Source organism: Trachinotus anak, unplaced genomic scaffold, assembly GCF_046630095.1.
Source record: "Trachinotus anak isolate AG129_WGS33_773 ecotype Australia unplaced genomic scaffold, CSIRO_AGI_Tana_v1 ptg000001l, whole genome shotgun sequence".
Taxonomy (NCBI): Eukaryota; Metazoa; Chordata; class Actinopteri; order Carangiformes; family Carangidae; genus Trachinotus; species Trachinotus anak.
The window spans coordinates 9,009,943-9,029,047 of record NW_027273852.1 but is presented as its reverse complement, the minus strand read 5'-3'; the positions used below and the strand labels follow the sequence as shown (position 1 = coordinate 9,029,047).

Genomic DNA, 19,105 nt, shown 5'->3' with positions numbered 1-19,105 from the left:
CGGCAATATAGGTAGCCTTTGTGATTTTTTTTTTTTTTACAGCATACATTGAATACTTGGTGAGTGTTGCATGACTTTCCAACAAATGGCGTTATTTCAGAAAATGAAATCATAATGATGTTAGCTTAATATTTGACTTATATTTAACCAGTTATGGGAGACTCCTCCATCTCCGTCCCTATCTGACACAAACGCGTTAAAGTGATTCAGTATCTTATCTTAAATATTACATTTACCTTCATTTTGGTGATGGTTAACTTAAAATCTTCGGGAAATGCCGGATAAATTCACACCTGAATCTGCTACCAAACATATGTAGCCTAGCATGTTATGCTAACTGCCGTTGCGTTCCTTAGCAACCACCGGGAACTAGCTGTAAGCTAAGTTAATCAGGACCGTTCCACTTTAAGCTAGGCGGACGTTTAGGCCCAGTCTACTTAAAAGGTAACACTAATTAAAGGCTATTTCTTATTTTCAGTCATAACATGAGTGTGTTAGGTTGCTATCACAAGCGTGGACAAGCCTAAGATAATTCTTTGCGTGTAAAACTGTGTCGGGTTACATTCATTTCCCGTAGTTCCGTCAGAAGGTGATTAGCCAAACCGGGTATCAGGCAAGCAGGCGGACAGGCTCAGGCCCGGAGCACAGGCTGAGCTGAGGGAGAAGCAACACAACAACACGCCCCGGCATGCTGGAGGGGAAGATGAGGGTGGGTATGAATGAGCACAGGATCCTCAGACTCTCTGGAGTCAGAGAGCCGCTTTCCAGACGTTTTATGAAGTCAGCCTAACAAGAGAAAAAGAGAGGGGAACTCGGTCCAAGACGGCCCGGAGCTACAACATCATGGAAACATTTCTCACGTCTCACAAGTAAAGTCTCTGATCTCAGAAGACGAGCAGATTGACCTACATTACTATTAATGTGGCTCATGTGGAGAACACAAGCACACGTCAAAAAACAAAATTTACTATATATAGATATATAGATAGATAGATAGATAGACAGGGTTTATTATTACACAATGACATCACTTAGTTCCCATTCATGATCATTTCTGTCTGTCCCACGCTTCCCTTCAAACGACCACGGGCCATAAAGTGGGATCGTTTCCTTGTACATAATTAGGACTGTAGCTTGTCAGCAGTTGCTATATCTCCATGATGGTGGCCTCCTCCCTGCCTGGGGCCGATCAGATCCCAGACATGCAGCAGGTCTGTAGCCTACACCAACACAACATTACATCTTACATGTATACAGACTTTTTTTTTTTTTTTTTTTTTTAGCCTTTAAGCGGATCTGTGTCATTTGTACAGAGTATGATCGTGAGCACCATGGACTGAAATGACAATATTAGCTGTTTTTCTCCAACCATTCACTTGTGTGTGGCCTTACACCAGTTGTGAAGTAATCAGCACAGATTCCTAAATATTAGCCTACTTCCGTGAATTATTTTTACAATATTTCTTTCTTCCCGAAAAATAAAACAGGATTTCTGGATGCTCCATGTGACCTCATTCATGGCTAAGAGCTGCTGTGGTTTATACTTCTGCATTTCTCTAGGCAACTTGTAAATGCCATACCCTCCTAATTTATACCCTGATCTGTAATTTCATCCACATTTGCTCTGGTTTGAGCATTCTGGCTTTCAAATCTGAAAGCCTGCAATTACTATATAATTCTTCGCAATTTTAGATGTCCTAATATGGGGTGTAATTTTTACACAAGACAATTTCCCGCTATTTCAAGCATCAACATTGTCAAAGTTGTATGTACATAATAAATGGGAATATCAATGCATAGTTTTTAGCCTAACATCTTGACTCAACGATAATTATATCCGTGTGGAGCCTACGCAGAATTAGCCTGAATTGCATGGTAACTGCTGCTTTAAATTTTAAAAAAAAATTACTCATAATTTCCCCCCAAAGATTACCAAGATCTCGAGTGCACAATGTCATCAGCGTAATGAGGAGTAAACATTTATGCTAATAATCTACATTTTTTTCCCCATCAGCTATAAAGAGGGGAAATAAAGCAGACATTTTCAGTCATATTCTGAACTCTGCTGCTATAGCTCAGACCAACACATGGGACACATTTTGTGGGATTTAAGCGCTCATCGTGTCTCTGTGCTGCAGGATGCTGCTGCTGCTGCTGCTGCTGCTGCTGCTGCTCATCTGCCTCCATGCTGATTTCGGAAACCCCTCAGAGGGAGCCGGCCTCTTCAACACCGAGCTGAAAGGTGTGTGCTAGATGCTTATTTCTTACATTTTAATTGAAAGTTGCGTGGCGACTGAATGAATGCATTTCAGATCTTTCAAAACAGGAAACAGACTTGATTATCGTCACGGGGATAATTCACCAGTTTCTGTCCTCGCCGTGACATTTATTTATTTTTTCATCTTATTCAAATCGGTGAATGTTGCTGATTCTTTGATGATCCAGGACTATTTCAAATACCAGTTCCTTTATGGTAAAATCCAAGGCCTATTTTATCCTGTAACTTCGGTTAAAGAAAAAGAAGTCTGCTGTGTATTTAACATGTAACCAGGGAGCTGGTGTTAAAAAAAAAAAAGTCCTATAGCTCAGCAAGCTGCTCACACCGAGAGGAAATGTAGCCTAAGGAAGGGGGGGGACACACAAGTTGGTTTTTTTTAATTTGGTCGCTGCTTTCATTACTCTTGCATTGTGCTTTGCTAATTTTGAAGCCTCTTCGCATTGACAACTCCGTGATGTACACCTGCAAGCAATTTGCCAGCCTTATACATAGGCTAAGTCTAAGGGAACAGTGACGAAATGGCAGCTCACCTATTTCGCTATGTTTTTTTTTTTTTTTTCTCTCTCTATGGCAGCAGCAAATTTCTTTCAGAGCACTATCTCTTTTGTCAACGCAAAAAGATCCTCCGTGCGAAAAAAAATTGCTCATAATTACCTCAGAGATAGGAAACTGCATTAGAATAAATAAGGGCGAAATTACTGTAATTATGCTGGGTTTGATGGGCTCAGCTCGTATAATCAAGAGGAGAATACAGCGAAATAACACTGACCCTCTTGGATGTGCAGCTGCGCCTTTCTAGGGCTAGGTAGGCAGATTTATGTTCCCTTCAGCAGCAACAGCACAATTCATATTCTGTCTTAATGGTATTGAAATATACATAGGCTTATTCTATATGTAAGCTTGTTCACAAAGGACTGTAGCCTATTTGTTCTGCGCTTTGAATTAAAATAACAATGGAGAGGGCAGGTCTGAAGCACAGGATGTTCTGCAAAGACGAAACATTACAGATAAACTAGACCAGAGCTTATTTCTTTTAAGTTACTCTGACGGTTATGAATGTGTGATGATGATGTTGCTGCATATATTAATAATAATAATAATAATAGTCTAGTAATAATGATAATATTACATTGTGAGATGATACATTAATGAATCATTGTGTGGTCTGATTTCCCAAAAACAAATGAAACATGGGACAAATGAAAACTGAATAGTGCTCGGCTGTGATGTGATGGTGGCTGGCTGTGACCTGTCTGGACTCATGTTGGCCTCAGTCAGTTTTAAAGGGAGGCTGTGCAGACCGCAGACATTATGCATCAAATGCGTCATTATAATTGCAAAACGTGTATATGTTCATGGAGATATGGCAGCAGGAGCAGAGCAAGCGCAAGTCGCGCGTTTTGCAATAAATGTCTTTCTTTCATTCTTTCTTCCTTATCAGACAAACAATAAGATGTCAGAAAATAAATTAAGTTTGTACCGTGAACATTTTTGCCTTATTATTTCATTTTTGAAATGTTCTCATCTCTCGCCCTCTGTCTTATTATTATTGTGCAATGTATAGTCCAGTGTCATAAATGTTGCTTGAATTGACAGGTAATTTAGGCTAATGTAGTTTTATCTTTCAGGCATTTATTATAAAAAATAAAAATAAATAAATAAAATTTAAAAATAAAAATAAAAAATTGTATCATTAGAAAGATAAATGCAAGCACTCAAAACATTTTTACATTTTGAAAATTTATAGCTAACCAACCTGGTAGCATTTTATGATTAAAAACAAATAAAAATGCTCACTGCAAAATTGCGTAATATAGTTAATGAATAAAGCGTGTGAATAAAGTGAAAAGTTCAAAGAGGGCCTTTGAACTTTTCACTTTCACCGGTCTCTGTCTGGTCCGCCCTGTGTCCCGCTTGCTCATCCAGTGTTTTTGCAGCACCTGCCTCTTGCGCAATTATTCACTTAACACACTCAATTGATCTCTCCCATTCATGGCAGAAAATGGGGATTGTCAAAGACAAGTAGAGAGAAGATTATCTATAGGAGAAGTTGAAGAGAAATAAGCGATGTTGTTGAATGAATCCAGGTCTCCCGCACCGCCACGGTTATACCACAATAAAATAAGCGACACAGCTTATATAGGATTCACTGTGTGTGATATATTTAGCGTAGTATGTCATTATTTGTTTATTTTCCATTTAACTTTTAAACGGTAGGCTATAGCTCAACCTCACGTCTACACATTTACGTGTAGATGCATAAATGAGTTGAATTTTTTTTTTTTTTTTTTTTTTTGTAGATGCAACATCACATTTCTAAGTCTTAGGTTGCTCCAGATGTTGACAACATCTGCAACCAGTGAGCAGCAGCAGCACAAACCCATGAAGGCTAAACGACCATAAATCTAAAGGACGAGCCTTTTGCAGCCCACAAAAAAAAACGCGCTCACATGCTGCCTGCTACAATAACCAACATGATACTGCTTTGTGTCAGCTCACATTAAACCTGCACCATGCCTTTGTTTTCACAGGAGGGGTGGGGGTGGGGGTGGGGGGGGGGGGGGGGGGTTTGAATTAGACACCTTTCTTGACATAATTTAAATCATTATTTTACTGCTTTTGAAACTTTGCACATTATGTACATAAACTTCAGAAACAGATCAATAAATTAAAGTGATCAATACAAAACTAAATATTTTCTATGTTGACTAAACACATCTCGACAAATACAGAAAGCCTAAAACCCTGTTTCACAGCGTATCCAGAACAGCACAAAAACAAATCTGAAAATTATGTACAAAATACAGTGACATATGAACTGCTCACCCTCATGATTTTTTTTTTCTAAAGCAGCAAATCGTCAGGCCTTTTACATTTTTCACATAACATCGGGGCACGGCATAGAAAAGCTTTGCTTGCATTAGTGCAGCATTAACAACACAGTGTTGTTATTTCAAACACACTTACAAAATGAACACATGACCGACCTCAACAGAAAAACTAGTCTGAATAATTTAACTTAAATAACAAACACATATAAACAACATAGTAGCAATTTGAGGCTTTGCACAATATGCTCTGTGGTTGAATGTGCTGTAAGCATAATGACCGGATGGTTACTGGTGGGATTTATAAACTGTTGTTATTTGGTCAGAAAAAACGCCCCAGTGGCCTAATTAACCTTTAACTGTTGATGAATGCAGATTGATTTTTAGGTCTTCATCACCTTGGGCCCGACATCTGGCGTAAACAAACACGTGTTTTCTTATAAACATGTAGCCTACAGCTCAACAATAGAATAACTCGCACAAATATGATTTTTTTAAAATAGAAACTGACACAAAAGTGATAAACAGCAGCCAAAAAAATGATCCATTTGTCTTCGATTTCCGCTGACTGTCACGGACTTGTTGCCCTTGGGCGCATTGCGTGCCTTTTCAGTTTCCCAGCTCCCTCCTCCTCTTTCTTCTTCTTTGCTGCTTGCCTTCGTCCGGTATGAGGAGGCCACTGTGTCGGCTGGCGGCATGCGGCAGCAAACTCCGGGGTTGGTGTTGTGCATTATCAGTGCTGGGCCGCGCTGAGCGGCTGTAAGCCCCTTTACCATCCTGACACGGGCCATGAGCAGAGTCGAGGGCTGAGGTCTCTGTTCACATGAGCTGTGACTGTTGCATAGACTCTTGGTGTGTGGTTGGATACCATGAGGTGTAGCTGGGAATGTAAGATCCGGTTGTGCCCACTGAAGTCTTCACGGTGGTCGGCGAGCTCCAAACAGGTGCCACCGAGGGAGAGCCGCTCGAAAGTCCACGGCCAGTGGCCAAGGCGTTGGTGTCAACTGTGCCCCCACCTTGCTTCATCAGTTTCTTGAATTTAGATCGCTTATTCTGAAACCAAATCTTCACCTGGAAAGACAAAGGACATAAAAATGAAACTGAGGATAAAAAAAAACAGACTAAAAGACACTTCTGAAAAATTACGCACACTTTACGCACGCAACAGATTTCATGAAAAAAAGGTCAAGGTCAAGAAAATATAATAGACTATCAATATACTTCCTTTGCTTATGGCATTATTGTCGTTACAGTGAATATTCTCTCTCTCTCCACATATATCTATATATGTGCCATATAGTATAATTTGTAGTCTATGGTAATGTTAGTAATTGTAGTGATTATAATGGCCTAGTAATAATAATAATAGTAGTAATAATAACGTTGCTATGTTGTGAAAAATAGTTCCTGGATGTTACTGCAGAGTGAAGCTATTTGTGAGTCTGTTTCATGGACTTGCCTGTGTCTGAGTGAGACCCAGCGACGCTGCTAGTTCAGCTCTCTCCGGTAACGCCAAATACTGAGTTTGTTGAAATCTCCTGTTCAAAGCTTGAAGTTGTAAACTCGAATAGATAGTCCTTGGTTTTCTAATCTTTTTGCCTTTTCCGTTGAATCGAACCTCTCCGCCTTCGACCACTGTGTTTTTCTCTGTTTCTGGAGCTGAGGGAGACAGAAAAGAGCAAAGACGGAAAAAATGAGGAAGCAGTTGCAGCCAACAGTGCTGCGCAGCAATGAATACTCCAGCGCTGTACTTTAGGTATAATTATCCTTAATTGCATACATTGTTTATAGCGTTACGCAATAAATAATTACCAAGCCTAATTCCAACGTCTGGGTCCTCTTTTCAATGCAGCGAGGTTTCTATAAAGTAGACAGCCGCGCTAACGCAGAAAGTTAATATTTAAGATGCTGTTGCACACTTACCTGTGTCCTCTAACCGTGTCTGTGTGAGTGCCGAGCTGTTTTGGTAAGTCTGTACTGTGCTGAGATATGGACTGGTGGAATGGCTGCCGACGGAGTTTACGTATGGATAACCCAAAGATCTGGGGAACGATGAACCTGGACTGTAGCTGTCGTGCTGGGTATGACCTGCAGAATGTAAACAGTGCATGGGATAGTGTCCGTGAGACATGGAGGAAGGCGACATTTGTTGACTCGGGGGTCCAAACTCCATGAAAACGGTTTTTCCTGAGGCAGGGCTATTAAGACTTTCTGGAATTGTAGTCATTGTCATCTCTTCTGGCGGTTCCGCTTGTCTTGCTTTTGTTGTTTTCCTTCTATGATCTCAGTGAAGGATGGGTCCCAATTTAAGCCGAACTGATTTTTTCTCTTTCCATTCATAAGAAAATGTAGTTTGTGCCTGTGAAAAGTCCTAGGTATGATGCTGTGGACCAAGACAAACTCGCTCAAAGGTTTGAATCTCGGACTCATGAATATTCATCAAAGACTGTCGCTGATTGGTCCACCCTCTCCAAGAGGGAAGCCGATTGGCGACGCTGGGGCTGGGTCCGAAGAACCTGATAAAGTCAAGGAAAACCACAAAACCTCAGATTTCCTCTTGACATGTCAAGATTCACATTATTATTATTATTATCATTATTATTATTATTATTAATGATAATCTTTTTTTTTATTTTGGAAACCAAATAATAATATTCGATATTATAAGGTGATGACATGTTTCAAATTTACATTTGTCTCAACACCATCCAAAAATTGTAATATTAAATCAAATGTTAGAATTTACATTTGTACAGCACTCTATAATACTACAAAACCAGGTCTGTCATATTGTATTCAGAAGTGCGTTTATCGTATATCCGTCTAAACGCTATTTAATAAAGTTAAATAATATTTCCAGCCTCGTTAAAGCTGCTCTGTCTGCTGGCCAGTTTGATTAAAGCTTTTTTGATTAAAGCTCCTAATGCTCTATCAGGAGGAAGGTGTATTAGCATAACACTAGTGATCAATTTTCATAAGTAGGTCTGTAATTAGTCATGTATTTAACACTTACAGTGGCTTGAGGTCTCAGTTACACCTGGCAGCAGTGGGATATTAAAACAGTTTGCTCTGATGTCAAATGAGGAGGTTTATTGGTTCAGGTATAGGCTAGGCCTAATGATGTTTAAAAAAAAACAGCTGAAAACATTGAACAACATCATATATAGGATATATATAGCTAGTAAACAATGTTTTTTTTATTAACTTCATAGCCATTCAGCCGTAACAGATTCACATGCAATTAGATAAAAGTCGATGTTAATATTTCAGCGCACCTGGTAACTTCGGATTAAGTTTGAATCATTTTATAAGAATATGATCTAAAGTATAATCGTGGGAAAATGGTTTATTTCCTTGCTCGGACAGATTTTCCCTCCCAAGCTCGCCTGTTTTACAACACAGCCATGCATGAATGCACATAGGCCTATTTTCTTATCACCCTGAAATGTTTTCCAGGCGACTTTACGCACCTTCTATCGCGATCAATTAATGGTCAGAGTTTTGTTAAACACTGGCACCTTTGATTAGCATGAATCTAAGTGAGGATGGGGGGGTGGGGGTGCGGCCAACCTCCCGCAGCCTAACAAGAATAATTATCCATGGACATTTGATTTAATTGAACTGACGACTGACAAAACAGGAGACATTTTTCTTGAGCTGCAAGCTTAGACCTCCACACCTCAACGCCCAAACAGGATCACTGCTCTGCAGAGGTTTAACCAGGCTACATTTAAAAACAATATCTTACTTCAACCAGCAGCTTTTTTTAAAAAAAAAAAAAAAAGGCAACGTTTGTCCACTTACTTAAAAAAAAATCACGTGATGGAAAAGAAGCAGATAAATCCGCGCCATCCGGGGTCAGAGAGCCTCCTCAGGATGCACATGGTGAAATAAGAAGAAGGAGAAAGTATCCCGCAGCTCCTCATATTATTAGGATTCATTTGCAGGCTGCAGCTCTTCTTCTGGTGTCTGTGCAGAGCAGGAACACAGCCTCGCTGCTCCATCCGCGGTCCCTCCAACTCCACCTGAATAACAAATTAAAGGCAGTTAAATTCCGTCACTGTGATTATCAGTGTAATTACATAATTGATCTCAAAACAGAACTAGCAAGTTGCAAAATGTGTTATCAAAATGCAGGCTCTGACATCACGGCGTGTGTGCCACAGTGTGCCAGGCGGCTGCGGATGCCTGAATTTAAAGATTTCTGTGAAATATTAGGCTATAACGAAAGCGGGTCCCTTGTCCCCTAAAATAGGCCAATTTGAAGTGATTTCTCTGGAATTACTTTCGAAAAATGCTTCAAGATTTCCTCTATCAACAACGACAGTGATAATGGTAGTACAACCAATAATTATCATCTTCCAGAACAGAGGACAGATTTTTATGGGTACTTGGTGGGTGCGACTGATAACTGTCATTATTTTCCCACGATTATAGTATCTGCAAACTGAAACGCGGCTGTGAGCAGAACCATTAACAGAATAGAGGCAGAATTTGTAGAAAAATGTAAAATAATACCACGGGACTACTAATAATAATAGCAATAATAATTAGGAGGCTTTTTTTTTTTTTTTTTTGAAGTGAATGTAATTTAAGGCTGAAGAGGAACGAACTGCAGTGCTGCACATATTCTATTCGTTTTAGTGATAGGCTACCTTTTTGCAAGAAAAATCAATCATTTGCGAAGTTCAGATTTGTCTTGCAATCTTACAGATGAAGTCTTTATTCGAGGGATTTTCTCAGGCCATCCTCAGTGTCATTAGGATGGTGATATTACCACTTTAATTTATAATTTGACTCCTGGGCTGGCTGGCAGGAGGGCAGCGCAGGCCACGGCGCTCCTTCCTGCGGCAGGGCAGCGGGGCTCTAACTAGCCGCACTAAAAATAAAGTCCTCCATGCACGGATGGAGCGCGGAGGCAGGACTCATTAGGAGTGAGTAGCTCTGTGGCTGAGGGTGTTTTAACACCTGCTGCTCTTCACCTGAGGGTTAGTGCAGAGGTGGAGAGACGGCGGGAGGGGGTGTGGGGTGTGTGTGTGTGTGTGTGTGTGTGGGGGGGGGGGGGGGGGGGGGGGGGGGGGGTAAACGGGCCAAGATGTCACAGACTTCATTTCAGTCCGGTGATAGAAAGCCCTCCTCAACTACCATGCCAACCCACATTTTAACAGCCACCAAATATTATCCCGACCGCGGTGCATTGGTAAAGTGTGTATCCATGCTGTGTGGAGGCTCAGCTCCCTGTGCTCCCTGCAGACTCTGCATGTGAGCAGTGATTAATTATTGTCATTGGAGGTGCAGGCAACTGTGAGGTTTTTTTTTTTGTTTTGTTTTTTTCTTATTTCCCTTCCCCATGAAGGAGACACAATGCTGCTTTAAAGCATGCATTTCTTAGTTTTTATAGGATGCAGTTAAGTGATTTGATTTTTTTTTTTTTCCAGCTTCAGCTTAATCATGTCTGAAGGTATTTGACCATTTCAGCTGATTGAATCAAAATACTGTATCTGCAACTACATCTTTTCTAAAAATTCACGTTTTGATCAATTTTCACACCTTTTATTTGCTATGACATCGATGCATGCACTCAGTAGCCTATCACCCTGCATAAATGTCAATCTCAAATGTACTAATTCAAATAAAAAATAAATTGTTCCCACACTCTGTGATGCTTTTTCAAAACATTAATACAGTTGCTCATCCTTTTTTTTTAAACTGCCCTTTATGGACATTATTACTACATCACCTCAGCTACAAATGCAAATACAATTTGGCGAGTGACTGGCAGCAGAAATGTCACACTATATGAAGGTTGTATTTCACATTTTAAAGGCAGTGGATCAAACAAGTGAAATTGCCTTTTGTTCTGCTTCCTGTCTGGTTTTGCTGCTCGCTGCCATCCTGTAATTTGCGGCATCAATGAACGCAAACTAGATGCACTACAATTAACTCGATTCAGTGTCTATTTTCATGTTCAGTGTGGCATCAAAATGTGAATTGATTTTGTTTACTGAGTTATATGTAAACAAAAAATGAATCATAATATCTGAGAAACAAGATTGTTACACTGGTTAATTGATTGCATTATCATAAGGGCCAGGAGAGATACAGGGAGAAAATAAAACTATGTTTAAGTTGGGTTTTTTTTTTTTTTTTTTACTGGTTTTAGAAAATAACAAACAGCCTAAACCACATTTACTGTCTCACAACAATTTAATGTATTTAAAAACATTATTCCCAAGTTTATTTTTGTGTGACAATTTTGTGTGATTTTATAACTGGATTATATTACCTGCAAGTGAAGTCCCTCTCTCTGGATTTAATTATTGTAAGAAACAATTACATTATTTATATTTTAAGGGTCCAATGAGTCATTTTTTGTATTTAAGTTTATTCAAATAATTAAAAAAAAAAATACAAAAATCTAAACATTACTAACCTGTTATTCTTTTAATTAAAAGATCTGTCAGTTTGGGAGTGAAAGCAGCTTCAAATCCTGTTTTAAAAATATTTAGAATGTTTTCTATAGCTATTAAATAATTAAAAACACTGAAATAGTGTTGATTTGTGCTGAGAAGTAATGTTTGCTTTGTTTGGTTTCAGACACTGATGACCATACGAGGAAACTGTATCACACCCGTTGGGGATGTACTGATCAACCACTGCTGGGATTCCAAACTGGACTTGTTGCTCAGAAGATTGCTGCTTTTTTTAATATATTGTTGCTTTTTTCTTCATGCAGAAGCAGAACATTTTTGAAAAATTATGAGCCAAGTAGCTCTATTATTCCCAAGTGCAAAAACTTCTGTGGATAGAAAGAAGGAATCTATAATTAACACATGTATAATAGGACTTAAAGCTGGTCAGTGCGGAGTTGAGAAGTCATATTTCAACTCCTTTCCCCTTTTCAGTCTTCAGAGCAGCTCTCTCCTCAGAAAGCTGTGGTCACAGTGTGGAAAAGCCCCCAGCGAACTGGTAGAAATGTTGTCCCCATTACAGCAGCAGCAGGGGTCAGGCCATGGCAGCAAGCATCCAACCTGCCCGAAATTGGCTGCAAAATGACCAATTACCGGAGTGAAGGCTGGGAGAAAGAACGTGGAAAAATATGGCTTTTACTTAATTCAGCTAAACTGTAAAAGAAACTAGTGTCACATTGACGCTTCATCCTTGCCACATGTTACAGTATGAAATCATCAACTTATCAGAAAATCAATCTTAAAGAAAATCAAAATTTAATAAACTCTGGGTTTGATGTGAAAGAGCTGGACTGCCACGGGATGAAATCAATATAACGTAGCTATGAGCTGGGGAATAATTTCACCAACACTAAAACAACGATTGATTAAACTTCTTTACACGTAGGTCTAATTGAATTTATTTCCCTGCAAATGGAAAACATGCAAATTTGGAGAGCTGGGCTGCTTGACGTTCAGCTGCCACCGCGCCTTTAGTCTGAAACCCCTTTTTAGTTTTTGTTAAGAGTTAAGTCTCCAACAAAGACAGGAAGGAGGTCAGCACTCAGCCAACACCTGAATGCGCCTCTTTTTTTGTGCTCCCCTTGATCCCCACAGTCTGTGCCTGTCATTAGTCTTAATGATGGAAAATTGTCATGTTGATACAAGTCTTGCTCTCCCCCTCTCTTCTTTGTATAAGTAGAAGGTGGAAGCTCCATTTGTAACAAAGTTCTTTGTGACTAAAAGCCGTGGACATTGCATTTGTGCCGGGGGAGAAAAAAGGCTGTAGATGCTCTTTCCATAGCTGGGATAATTATTCCTACTGTGACCTTAATGATTCGCTCTGTTCATCCTGCATCTCATCCACGCGCCAGGCCCTCAGCAGAGCCCTGTGTCAGGGAATATGAAAAACCCATATAATGAAACCATTTTGGCTGATGGAAAAAAAGGGCTACTGAAGCTGCACTTGCTACAAAGACGGCTCAATTATATGAGTAATTGTGATAATTTTCCCTCCATTCACTGCTTTCTCTGAAAGGTAAAAAACACAGATGCTGAAAGGGAAATTACTTGGACAATATATAATCTGTGAAATGGTCACAACAGAAAAAAAGGTGACTGTAAGAAAGTGTAGGACTATAAATAGGTATGTTAATGCAGGGCACATAAATACACCCTCAGAAGCTCAGAGACATAAACAAACAGCACTACCCCGTGCAAGCTCATGTGAAAAGAAAGAAAACATGGAACAAATGACCATTGAAAAAAAAAAACATGATAAAAGTAGATATGCAGCTGCCAGAAAATTAAACCTCCTTCTCCTTCCTATTGACAAATTTCAGCTCCTGAAAATGCACCCCCATAGTTGGCTATCATTTGTTGTTCTCTGACAGGAAAAGGATAATTACCTCTCTCAGAGGCAGGAGGACTGACATGCCCTTTAGACTTTGCCATGAATGCAGAAGCTTGATAGAAAGCTTGAGGAATAATTTTGTTCTTTGCCTTCCCTTTATGTTCAAGAGCATGTTTTGTTCCAAAGAACTTGGAGATGGCAGTATTGTAGAGTGCATTAAACCATGGGTGTTCATACTGTAAATATGACATCCCCGTGTCTATCAGCGTCTCCATTCGAGGGAAAAACTCTAAAATGCATTAAAATTTCAATTTCATCTCGCTGGGAGACAGACGAGATAGTGAGATATGCATTACTTTTTCCTTTCACAGTGGGTGTTGGATTAAACATTTCTTCCCTCTCGCTGAAAAAAAAGGAGCTTCTTTCTGTCAGGCAGGGGCGAGGCCGTAAATTCAAGTTTTGTGGAGACAGAAATTCATTGTATTTCAGGAAGTATCCAACATATGCAAATCTGCAAGACAGCAAATACTACATTAACTCTTCACCGTGTCCTGTAAGAGAGCTACAAGCTCCGTTTTCCTGTGTTCTGGGAAAAATGATCAATAAATTTTTAAGCACTGGTCTACAAATAGATAGATGGTTAGATAAATATACTGATTGTTTTTCATGCTCCCACTCCACCAACAGATTCTTGTATGTTGTTTCATTATGTCCACAATCTCTTCCCCCAAAAAGTGCATTATTGCACAAACCTCCCACAAGTATGGCCACTGACCCCTCAGGCGCTGCAATCTGGAATAAATCTTTCCAGACAAGCCGAGCAACATTATAGCCTTGCAGCTCAAATACTTGTATCACGCTCAAATGATGAGTCTCTGTCACACACCATGTCATCAGTTTCACCCCAACCCCCCAATAACGTCCGTCCCATTGAGCAGTCTCGTGTGTTACAGGGCCAAGACAACCAGAGACCCCCTGGTCCTACCCGATTGTGCCTCCTGTAACATGGAGAAGCAGCTTGGTCCCACCACCAGCCTATACTCAGCATCGCTTCTGTGTAGCACACAAACACACACACACACACACACACACAAGCCCACAAACCACCAATCTCAATTCAGTGCACCCCACTGTGCACTTCCTGACAGCCTCAGAAATGTTTTCAAGTTGTCAAGACCCCACAGTAATGGTCCGGGAGCAGAAAATACAACAAAACAATAATCATGTGATCACAAATTTAGGTTATGTAAGGACTGTAAGAACAAAAACTGTTTGGGTTGCTTCATACGGGCTCTTTCATTTACTGTTTTCATTCTGTTTCACATTGAAATCTGGCACAATTTTTAAGCTGTTTTCTCCCTTTGACACAGAACCAAACAGATCTGCTTCTTTGAAGTTGCAGCTGTTTTGATATTTGAGCATAAATTCATTTTTATGAACAGGTTAATTTGGCTTACCCACATTTATTCTCCTATGTATCATTCTCACATGTATCAGGGTACAATGCTGTAATGTTCAGGTAACAGGTGACACCATTTTACTATGTGTGCCATGAATATGGCACCAACTAAATCCACTTCTAACGTGCAATTTGGCAACACTGAGAAAGTTATTGCCCCACACAAAGGTTTAAATAGGACTGCACCATCTTTAATTATTTATGCACTTTTAGTTACTAATGGTGATGTATTATTCTGAGATATCAGGGTAGGTGTTGGAAAGTCAAGATAAAAATATAAATAAAGCACCTCTCCCTACCCCAGTAATTTTTGCACTGTCCCTAAAAACTGAAGTATGTGCTGAAGTGCATGGTATAAAAACTCTGTACTAAAACAGTGTGGTGGTGTGGTTTTGTGTAACTATGGTCATTTTCCACATAGTTGCTGCTCTGTTGAGAGCCTCAGCACAAAGAGTGTCCTATGATTTACAAATCTTAAAGCCCTCTGAGGCAAATTTGTGATTTTTGGCTTGTTGATAGTTGAGAAATTTAGAAATCTCTGGCCGGATAAAACCCTTTAAAATTCTTTGGTTAAAGCCAAAACGGATGGTGGTCATTGCAAAAATAAAAGGGTTGCTTTCCTTAAGGACATTATGAAAATTATTGGGATGCAGAAGGGATGGCTGCACCTTATAGTTCACTTTTTTTTAACAAGTGAGACTCTCAAAACCTTTATTAATATTTTCTTGACTTACAACATCTTCCCCTCCATATCTCAAAAAATATGACACATTTCAACTCACTTTGCCAAAAATAACTAAATACAGACAAAGAATTTGAGATGGTGTTCTCTAATTTATATCTAACAATTTTCATATGGCACCCAAATCAAACATTACGAGTGGAATAAACATTTTCCAACATGTTGGCAAACATAACAAAATGATGGGCCCTGTTTATCGGATATTCCAAGTATTCTTTACTTTTGAACCAAGAGCTGTTAACATTTTTTGACACATTTAACTTTGCTGTTGTTCTGCTTTCTGTGCTGGATGCAGATTAAAGTGAAGGCAGAGTCACTAATAACAAACGTTCTATGTCTTTTTTTTCCTCAAAACTGACATTCACATCCTATTAGCTTCCAGTTGATTATCATGAGGAGAGTAAACACACAGAGTTAATCTTTTTGATGTAACTATCTTTTTACATTTGTTTTAGAACAAACTGAAATCTAACTGGTAAAAAAATATTTCAGGGCACTTTCCCATTTTCCCCAGAAACTTCCTTTTCAGAAAAAAAGGGAAAATATAACCCTCTCCTTTTTTTCACCCCCCTCATCCATTCATTTTCATACAGTCCCTTACTTCACATTTTGGAAATATTATTTTTTTCTTTAACGGTGGCAGTGTGAAGACTCCTCATCATACACATGTGATTCACAGATGCAGGTATAAATGTAGGGTCTATACCATTGCCCCTAGGAGCACACACTACACTGACCCTCAGACAGAGGTGGTCTGACTTTGTTCTTCATAGTCAGTCTCATATAAACCAGTCTGACCTACAGCTGTACCTCACAGATATTACTAGCCGGGGACGGAGAGCCTCATGTTCCAATTACACTGCTGCACCGCTGCCTGAAGCGCAGCCATCTATGGAGAAAGCTAAGACAAGGCTGTCACAGATTTTAATAAATGTAGGGAACGCTGCATGGGAAAAGTGTTGCTGTCTCAATAGAGTGACACAGACAGGCCAAGGCTGTCAATGGAGCCCCTAATGACAGAGTAAGATAATGACAGACCCCAGTTAGAATCAGCAGGAAGAGGAAGATCAATCTGCAGCCAGAGAGGGAGGGATGAAAGGAGGGGGACAAAACTGTGGGCTCTTTCTTTTCTATTTTCTCAGTTTTAGCTCATCTCATACATATATCTTTCTGCTGCAGCTGGCTCGCATTGTGGCGGGGCAGCTCTGCATTAAGCGCACAGTGGATCAATAGCCATTACAACTCCCTCACAGCCTGACACATCGCAGGGCCACAGTTGACATTTCACTCAGGGCCGCATTGATCCCCAGTCCACTATATTCCAGCCCCCAGTTAGTAGCCGAGCCTGGGGTCTGGATGGAATTGAAAAGCAAGGGAGGGGGTGTAAAATGGCAGAGGGGTGGCTAACCAGCTGCCCGTGCTACAAGTAAACAGCACACCCCTTGATGCATTCCTCATTTTCAATCTACTGGTTTTCCTGCCACTACTGGCAATCCGAGAGGCTCTATCAGAGGATCAAAGCTTGACCTATGTGAATTATTTATACATGCACCAGATCATTGTATATATATATATGTGTGTGTGTGTGTGTGTGCGTGTATAAGGCAGAAACAGCCACAGTGAAATCATTGTTGATAGCATCTGTAGGATTTTGCAGGCCAGTGGAAAGACAGACTGGTAAAAAAAAAAAAAAGATCTAAAATAAGCATTTGGTGCAATTAAAAAGTGGGAGTTTCCAAAAAACCTCGCTCAAAATAAACACGGAAAAATAGTAGACAACACAAAATTAGCCACAATTTGAGGTAATTTCTTTTTAATTGCCTTCTGAGACCTGAGATGTTATCGCTGTGGTCAGTTTGCAGTTTGCAGCACGATGACTGAAGCTGGTACAAAGTGCTGAATTCATACTCTTACAGTAGCTGCAAAATGTGTGTATGGAAAATAATTCTGTGAAATATAAATAAGAGTTCAAAAATATGACTAACAATAAATACCAAAAACATCTTTGATACAGTACTCTTTTTTCGTGGTGTATATTCCATTTGTATGTAATATGAACCCATGCATAACCTGCATGTGTGTAATTTGTATTGTTTTTCATCATAGTGAATGGCACATCAATCACCTTTGTGGGAAGAAAGCATTATCTCTATCTTTGTGTAAATGTTCCAGGACCTGTCTTGTTGTGCACAGTGAGCTGTGTGTTCACTGTGTGAGTTCTCAAAGCATTTTAGTTAAATGGAGAAAAAAAAAAAAAAAAAAAAGGATCTTCTCATAACTCCTCTGCCAGCGATCAGTGCAGCTGGGTTTGATTTCTAAATTGCACTTCATATTTGAAAAATAGGGGGATTCCCAGATAAAATGACTACGAGAGATTAAATACCTGCCAGGTGTCGTGTGACCACATTGTTCGCTGCGAAGACTGATGGAGGGGAAATTCTGTGGAGGGGAAAAAAAAAGAAAAACATTAAAGTGGAATTATCTTTTACTGAACATCTTATGTGAAACATTTTATTTCATTTTCGTCTTGAAATAAAGGTTGCAGACTATTTAATCCTTGTTGTATGTATGTCCACGGTGTATTTAATGTATGTGTAACCATGCACCTGTTGAAAAAAATGCCTATTCAAACCATGCACTCAGACTACATTGCACATCTAATACTGAAATCCTTTCACATGCCTAATACATGCACCACCTCTGAAAATGTCTGAAATGATATAAATAAGTGAAATTGCAGGTATTCATAATGTGGCTATACCATAATGACAATTTACACAGTTCCTTTGAACAAAGGAATGCATCAGATTACAGGTCTAATGTCATAATTGAATTCTTGCTCTGGGCAGAAATTTGATTTAATCAATTGTTACCACTTGGCTCGACACAGAGTGAGGATGTGAAAGGTGATTTAATAAATATTGCAACAGACACACAGATGCACACATACACAAACCTATACCCACACACCTTAAATATTTCTGGACCCAGTGACACCATGCAGCAGAAAAAGACCTGCAGCTGCCTCTGAATCAGATCCTCATCTTTAATTTCTATGTGGTCGCCCACTCGGATACAATGCCTGTCGTCACATAGTCTGGGGTCATTATGTACTGCGAGAAGGAGAAAAAAAGAAAGTGTACATGAAGATGAGAGCAGGTCTGCAGTCACAATGCTCCCATTTAACATGGCGGGGCTGGGGGGAGGGACAGGGATTGTGGCGCAGCGTCTTGCCCTCTCTGTCCAATTGTGTGACCCAGGACGGCCCAGCACAGAGACACCGGAGCCCCGCGGGCTGACAGAGGACTCTCCCCATCAACACTCATATAATGCTGCTTTGGCAGAGACTCACAAGTAAGACAAGACTTTCCTCCAAGAGCTGCTGGCGTGTGTCCAAGTGGCTTATGGATATATGCCAGGGCATGGGGTAGATCTGATGTTTATGGTGGGCATATTGTTTGAATGGTTGACTGTCATACAGAATTAAATACAAATAT

The 19,105-nt window shown here is 39.9% G+C and overlaps 2 protein-coding genes and 1 long non-coding RNA gene across 8 annotated transcripts in view; 1 reads left to right on the top strand and 2 right to left on the bottom strand.

Annotated features, from left to right (window-relative positions):
• The window catches only part of itga6a (integrin, alpha 6a), a 33,802-nt gene extending 33,098 nt beyond the window's left edge, over window positions 1-704 (bottom strand). For 5 of the 6 annotated variants that reach the window (XM_071474648.1, XM_071474639.1, XM_071474671.1 and 2 more), the window contains exon 1: window positions 237-358. The gene's annotated coding sequence lies outside the window, so the exon portion shown is untranslated. Of the gene's footprint in view, window positions 1-236; window positions 359-562 lie in introns of those variants that run through there. The other variant, XM_071474653.1, reaches the window with a different exon arrangement.
• LOC139618629 (uncharacterized) lies at window positions 334-15,934 on the top strand. Its single transcript, XR_011689761.1, has 4 exons — window positions 334-444; window positions 578-709; window positions 2,139-2,242; window positions 11,704-15,934. It is a non-coding gene; the product is annotated as an uncharacterized lncRNA (long non-coding RNA).
• Window positions 4,454-18,709, bottom strand: dlx1a (distal-less homeobox 1a). Its single transcript, XM_071474714.1, has 6 exons — window positions 18,579-18,709; window positions 17,992-18,047; window positions 8,911-9,131; window positions 7,030-7,622; window positions 6,566-6,765; window positions 4,454-6,177 (listed from the first exon to the last, which is right to left on the bottom strand). The coding sequence occupies exons 4-6, from the start codon at window positions 7,337-7,339 to the stop codon at window positions 5,926-5,928; spliced, it is 762 nt and encodes a 253-aa protein (XP_071330815.1). The 5' UTR covers window positions 7,340-7,622; window positions 8,911-9,131; window positions 17,992-18,047; window positions 18,579-18,709; the 3' UTR covers window positions 4,454-5,925.
• Window positions 18,710-19,105: the final 396 nt, after the last annotated feature.